The following is a 6,763-nucleotide window of genomic DNA, read 5'->3' as shown; positions in this document are numbered from 1 at the left end:
AGAATGAGAAACCACCCCCTAGGGGAGATAGCCATGCCTCAATTCCTCCTCTTCTAGTCTCCTTGGGATCTTGGGTATGCATGCACATGTGTCAGGTGTGATTTTCAAGCCGATGGGTTGTGCAGTTGACCATGTGGGAGTCCAGCACCTTAACCACCACATTTGCTGTTCCCAAGAATATCAACATTTAATGGTTTAGGATGAGGTTTTGCCAGTTCCTCTGGACGAATATTGCTTCTCATTAGCAATATGTGAATAAATATGCTTACCTTAAAGAGACTGTAGACCATTTCCTTGAATTTCTGTACAGTAGTTCCTCTAGTTGGCTTATCAAATAGCACTATTTCTTTTCTTGGTTCCAATTCAGTTCCAAAGTCAAGATGAAGTGCTTGTTCCATTTGACATTTCACAACACCTGGTAGATTATCCCAAATCCCTAAATACATCTATGTGAAAAAGAAGGACAAGTATATATTATACTGAATTCTACACTCTAAAAAGTATACCGCTATGGGGACCAGCAGATTGTAGAACGGTTACATTGTGAAACTCCCACATGGCTGACTGTGGTTGAGTCCTGGACCCAGTGGCTTGAAACTCAGCAGGGCGCATGTGCATGCATGTGTGTCCAAAATCCTAACAAGAAAGTGGAGGGACTGTGGTGTGACCATCCCCCAGAGGGTGATTTCTCTCTCTCTCTCTGTCACTCTGGTGAATGCACGCACCCGATAGCAAAAATCTCTCTTTAAAAATATAATAAAAATGACAAAACAAAAATATACCATTATGTTTTTAAGGTCTTCCTCTAACAAAACAAAACGTAAATAAGTATCAAAAATTGAGATAGAGCTGTGACTATTTTTGTGTTGCAAAGTTGAAATCATGCTCCAAAGACTTTTTTCCTTAAATTAAACTTTTTTCCTTTTTTAAAAAATTGCTGGGACCAGCAGTTAGCATAACGGCTATGTCACTGAACTCCCATGTAGTCAATCGCGGTTCAAGTCCTGGACCCAGTGGCTAAAACTCATGACAGGCATGTGTGTGTGCATACATGCCCAAGATCCCAAGAGGAGAATGGAGGAGAAGGGATTGCGGTGTGGCCATCCCCCCGGGGAGTGATTTCTCACTTTCTGTCTCTCTGTCTCTCTGTCTTTCTGGCGAGCGCATGCGCCTATAGCAAAAACCTCTCCAAAAAAAAAAAAAAAAATTGCTATTAGTTGGGACCAGCAGTTAGAGTAATGGCTATGTTGCTGGACTCCCATGTAGTTGACCATGGTTTGAGTCCTTGACCTGGTGGCTTAAACTCATGCCGGGCGTGTGTGCGTGTGTGCCCAAGATCCTGAGAGGAGAATGGAGGAGAAGGGATTGTGGCATGGCCATCCTCTCTGAGGGGTGATTTCTCACTTTCTATTTCTCTGTCTCTGTCTGTCTTTCTGGTGAGCGCACGTGCCCTAAAAAAAAAAAATCAAAAAAATATTGCTATTAGTTGGGGACCAGCAGGTGGCATGGTGGTTAAGGCGCTGGACACTCCCACATGGCCGACCATGGTTCAAGTCCTGGACCTGGAGGCTTGCTTTCTCATTCCCCCCCTACCCCACCCCCAGGCTTGCTTTCTCACTCCTCCCACCCCCCCATCTCTCTCTCTCTCTGGTCAAATTAAAATAAATCAATGAATAAATAAAACTAAATAAATCTTTTTTTAAAATTGCTATTAGTGTATTAGTGCATGTGCACATCAGAGAGAGAGAGAGAAAAAGAGTGAAAGCATTCCCTAGTTGGAAGTGGTTACACTACAGTCTCTCTTCATTTCTCCATCCTGTCAGGATTTTGAGCGCGCGCGCGCACACACACACACACACACACACACACACACAGCATGTTTTTCAAGTTGCCAGGGTTGAGATTCAAACCACAGTTGGCCCTGTAGCATCTAGCTCCCCTAAGCTGTAGGCTATGGGGCTGGCCCCCTAAATTATTTTTTAACATTTATTTAGTTTATTTCTCTCACTAGAGAGAGTATGAGGGAGCATGCATGTGCACGTGTATGTGCAAGGCGGTGGTGGAGAGAGCGAGACACGCACAGAGTTCTGTCACACTGTGATCCCTTCCCCACCCTCCCGTGAGTGAAGATCTTGGGCACGCGTGCCTGTCGTGTGTTTCAGGTCAACCTGGGATCTGAACCTGCAGTCCGCCATGTATTAATAGCTTCTAGCACAGCAGGTCAGTATGCTACTGCCTGCACCACTGAGCTAAGTCCCTTAATATTTTTTAAAAATAGAAACTAATGCATGCCTAAATATATTTTTTAAAAGTCAAACTGAACAAAAGGAAGTAAGGCAAAGGCGAAATCCCTCCACATTTAATTTCCTCAATCCCACTCCCCAGAACTAGTCGCTGTGAAGTATCTAGTTCATCAGACTAACATTTTACAATGTTTATAATGTTTGTATTAATAGTATTTTTAGTTAATACGATCCTACTTGTTTTTTAATACTGAAGCAAGAGAAGCAGCTTGCCTTAGTGGTTCAGACTGTGAGCTGATCTCGGCCGCCTGGATCATTTGTTTGATTATTTGTTTGATTGTTTTAGTCCTTGGACTGACCCTAGTTAACACTGGTTAGTTACATTATTACCCTCACTTCAGTGCTGGGGAGACGGAAGCAGAGAGGGGAACATAGGGAAGTAACAGTCAGTGGCCAGTAACAGTCAGTGGCCGTGCACCGAGCCAGGCGGCCGGGATCAGCTGTCTGAACCACTAGGGCAAGCTGCTTCTCTTGCCTCAGTATAAAATAACAAGTAGGATCCTATTAACTAGTAATAGTACTAATACAAACCAAGCAGATTATATCACTCCCATTTCAAACTTGCCAATAAATTTCCAATTCAATGAGAAGAAAAGGCCAAGTCTTTTCCGATGCTGTTAAGCTCCATTTGAGCTGGCCTGGCTGCTCCTCCAACCTGATCTCTGCTCTTTGAACCTACCAAACTTGTTCCTGCTTCACTGACTGTTGGATCTGCCTGGGATGTGCACCCCCAGGTCCTCACGTGGCTGGGTGCTTCACATCACTCATGGCTCAGCTCAGATGTCATCTTCGAAAGGCCTTCCCTGACCCCCAATCTATCAAAAGAGTAGGTTCCTCCCACCCACAGGCCACCTTTAACCTATTATTCTATCTTATTTTCCTCATAGTCTTTGCCACTTTATTTATTGACTTATTTATTATCTCTCTTCTCTCACTTAAGAACATAAGGCACATGAGGCCACATATTTGTCTTATTCCCCATGCCGATAATGTAGCAGACACTCAAATGTTGTCTTGGTTCCAGAAATCCCCTTCCACATGATTAGTATTATCTATATAAGAGTTGTCTTAAATTTCTATAGCAGTAATGCACATTTGCCACAGGGTGCCTGTGCTCACTGGAGAGAGACAGAGAGAGAGGGAAAGTGAGAAATTACTCTCAGGGGGGATGGCCTTACTGCTATCCCTTCACCTCTATTCTCCTCTACGGATTTTGGGTACATATGCACATGCACCAGGTGTGATTTTCAAGCTGCCAGGTCCAGGACTGGAACCGTGGTCAGCCAAGTCGGAATCCAGAACCTTAACCACCATGCCACCTGCTGGCCCTTTATTTATATATATTTTTTAGTGAAGCAGAATTTTTTCATTAAGTTTACTAGCTGTTTGTAGTGGTTTTTTTTTTTTTTTTTTTTGGGGGGGGTGGTTTCACTGTAGGGCGCGTGCGCTTGCCAGACAGAGACATAGAGACAGAAAGCGAGAAATCACCCCCCAGGGGGGATGGTCACGCTGCAATCCCTTCTCCTCCATTCTCCTCTCGGGATCTTGGGCACGCACGCACACGCACCCGGCGTGAGTTTTAAGCCACTGGGTCCAGGACGCGAACCATCGTCGACTATGTGGGAGTCCAGCGACATAGCCATTATGCTAACTGCTGGTTCCCTGTAGTTCTTTTTTTGTGAGTAAGCTTCTTCTGTCTTTTGCCCATGACTGTAGTTTAATTCTTTACTCAGGAATGAGCTCAAATGTTATCTCAGAAAGGTGTGCCCTGATTAGCTCCTCTGAAGCACACCACCATTCCTGTCCCTTGAATCTTCTATTAATTGACCCCGTATATCTCCTATCTACAGGATGCTATATTCTATAATTATTTTGTTCATTTACTTATCTGTCAACTGTTTGTGTCCATAATACAAGGTCCATAATCAACACCGTAAGTAAGGAAGATGCTTGGAACAGGGGGTTAGGAAGTATCCTCTGATACTGAATGGATGAAGAGAAGCATACAAAATTGAAATACTGTATATAGAATGTCCTAACACTCTGGTTCAATCATTCTTTTAATAATACCTTTAATTTGAGGTAAAATTAGAGTGCACTGTCATTTTAGAATGTTTATTCATAACAGCCATACCTGATTGTTGGGCTTGGTGGATAAGCATTTTCCAAAATAAAGAGTTTCTGTAACACAGAGGCTATTACATGCAGGCCCATCAATAACTCCAGTCTTGTACTTATCACACTGAAAACCAGGAAATAAAAAAAAAAAAGTTAAAAGAAAAATGTTTATAAGAAGAAACAAAAGAAAGATACCAAAAGAGCTATCTATCAACACATCCTTTAAGAGAAAGTTCTGTGATGAAAAGAATTCAAGCTTTGGATTTAGCAGACATGAATTTTAATATAAGTTCTGTTAATTACCAGCTATGACAAAGAGAGAGCTTGCTGCCCCTGGGGTGTGCACAGAATTTTGAAACTATAGTAGCCCCCCTACTCCCATCCATGGTTTCATTTTCTGTAGTTTCAGTTACCCACAGTGACCTGAAAATAGCTCAGTTTAGCTCAGGAAGTATGGGACCAGCAGATGGTGCAATTGTTACGTCACTGGACTACCATGCGGTCAACTGCGGTTCGAATCCCAGACCCAGCAGCTTAAAACTCATGCCAGGATGTGTGTGTACGTGCTCAAAGTCCTGAGAAGAGAATGGAGAAGGGAGAAGATATTTTAAGACAAAGAGACCATATTCACATAACTTATTACAGTATATATAATTGTTCTATTTTACTATTAGTCATTGTTAATCTTTGTTTTTAAAAAACTATTTTAATTAACTTTATTTATAGGTATTATGTTTAACTTGACCAGAGAAAGACACAAAGAAAGAGAGGGAAAGTGAGAAAGCAAGCCATTAGGCCAGGGTCAAACTGCAGCCAGCCATGTGGGAGTCTATTACCCTCAACCACCACACAACCTGCTGGCCCCTCTTTTTTTTTTTTTTCCTCTTTTTTAAAGGTTTTTCCCATAGGGTGCATATGCTCAAAGAAGAGAGACAGAGAGAGACAGTGAGAAGGAAAGTGGCCACGCCTCAATCCTTTCTCCATTCTCCTCCCAGGATCTTGGGCACACATGCACACATGCCTGCCATGAGTTTCAAGACATCGGGTCCAGAACTTGAACTGCAGTCAGCTATGTGGGATTCCAGTGACGTAACCACTACACCATCTGCTGACCCCATTGTTAATTTCTTACTATACTTCATTTATAAATGAAATTTTGCTAGCTTGGAGGCACTCTATTTTTCTTAATTTAAAAAGTTTTTATTGTTTTTATTTTAGAGTTTTTTTTTTTTTTTTTTTTTTTGCTATAGGATACGTGCAGTCACCAGAGTGACAGAAATCAAGAAATCACCCTCCAAGGGGGATGGCCACGCTGCAATTCCTTCTCTTCCACTTTCCTCTTGGGATTTTGGGCACACATGCACAGGCACCTGGCATGCGTTTTAAGTCCCCCCAGCTGGGGGAGTAGTCCAGGATTCAAACCAAGGTCCACTATGTGGGAGTTCACTGATGTAACCATTATGCCCTCTGCTAGTCCCTAAAAAAGTTTTAAAATAACAAAGTAATTAAAAATAACAAAGTTATCTAACAAAATGATCTCTTTCATCTAGTCATCCTTGAGATCACCTAAAAACAGGAAGTAAAATATGAAAAAGAAATGCAAATTTTATCTCTGATAAAATACGGTATCAGTGTGACCCTAGGCACAGCACACAAGGGGATCTGCCAGATCCAGGAATCATTAAGTACTCAGAAGCATGCTGAGGTTAGATACCTGTCATGGTTCAACTCTCAGTCGGCAGGGCACCAAGTAGGGAGCACATGGAGAAACAAAGTCATCCCCGTGGTAGGCAATGGAGGTTAAGGGGCACAGCTGTGGGGACTTCCCAGCACTCTGTTTGGTATTACAAAGTAGTAAGACAGACAGGCCTGAATGAGAGAGTCCTGAAAATGCTATCAGGGTGGGAACCAGCAGTTAGCGTAATGGCTATGTCACTGGACTCCCACATAGTCGACCGCGGTTCGTGTCCTGGACCCGGTGGCTTAAAACTCACGCCAGGCGCGTGTGTGTGCGTGCCCAAGATCCCGAGAGGAGAATGGAGGAGAAGGGATTGCGGCATGACCATCCCCCCTGGGGGGGGGTGATTTCTCGCTTTCTGTCTGTATGTCTCTCTCTGTCTGTCTGGTGAGCGCACGCGCCCTACAGTGAAAATCTCTCAAAAAAAAAAAATGCTATCAGGGTTGAAGGCAGTCCGTTGATGAACTAGGGACCGAGGGTTGGGAGAGGCTGTGATAGGAGCACCCCACTCTCTCTGCAGGCCACACCAATCTGTGTGTTTCCAGCTCTCTGTCTCACTTTTTTTTTTTTTTTTTAGAGGTTTTTGCTATAGGGCGCGGGGACT

General features: G+C 43.2%; 1 protein-coding gene across 3 annotated transcripts in view; it reads right to left on the bottom strand.

The window, feature by feature from the left end:
- DIPK1A (divergent protein kinase domain 1A) overlaps positions 1-6,763 on the bottom strand; it is an 89,044-nt gene that overhangs the window by 7,498 nt on the left and 74,783 nt on the right. For all 3 annotated transcript variants that reach the window (XM_006140144.3, XM_027770443.1, XM_014586574.2), the window contains 2 exons: positions 4,438-4,545; positions 270-446 (listed from right to left, as the gene is read on the bottom strand). In XM_006140144.3, coding sequence (XP_006140206.1) covers positions 270-446; positions 4,438-4,545 — 285 coding nt within the window. The remainder of the gene's footprint in view (positions 1-269; positions 447-4,437; positions 4,546-6,763) is intronic.

This window comes from Tupaia chinensis, unplaced genomic scaffold, assembly GCF_000334495.1.
Source record: "Tupaia chinensis unplaced genomic scaffold, TupChi_1.0 Scaffold000023_1, whole genome shotgun sequence".
Classification (NCBI taxonomy): Eukaryota; Metazoa; Chordata; class Mammalia; order Scandentia; family Tupaiidae; genus Tupaia; species Tupaia belangeri.
This window is presented reverse-complemented; position numbering and strand designations above follow the sequence as displayed.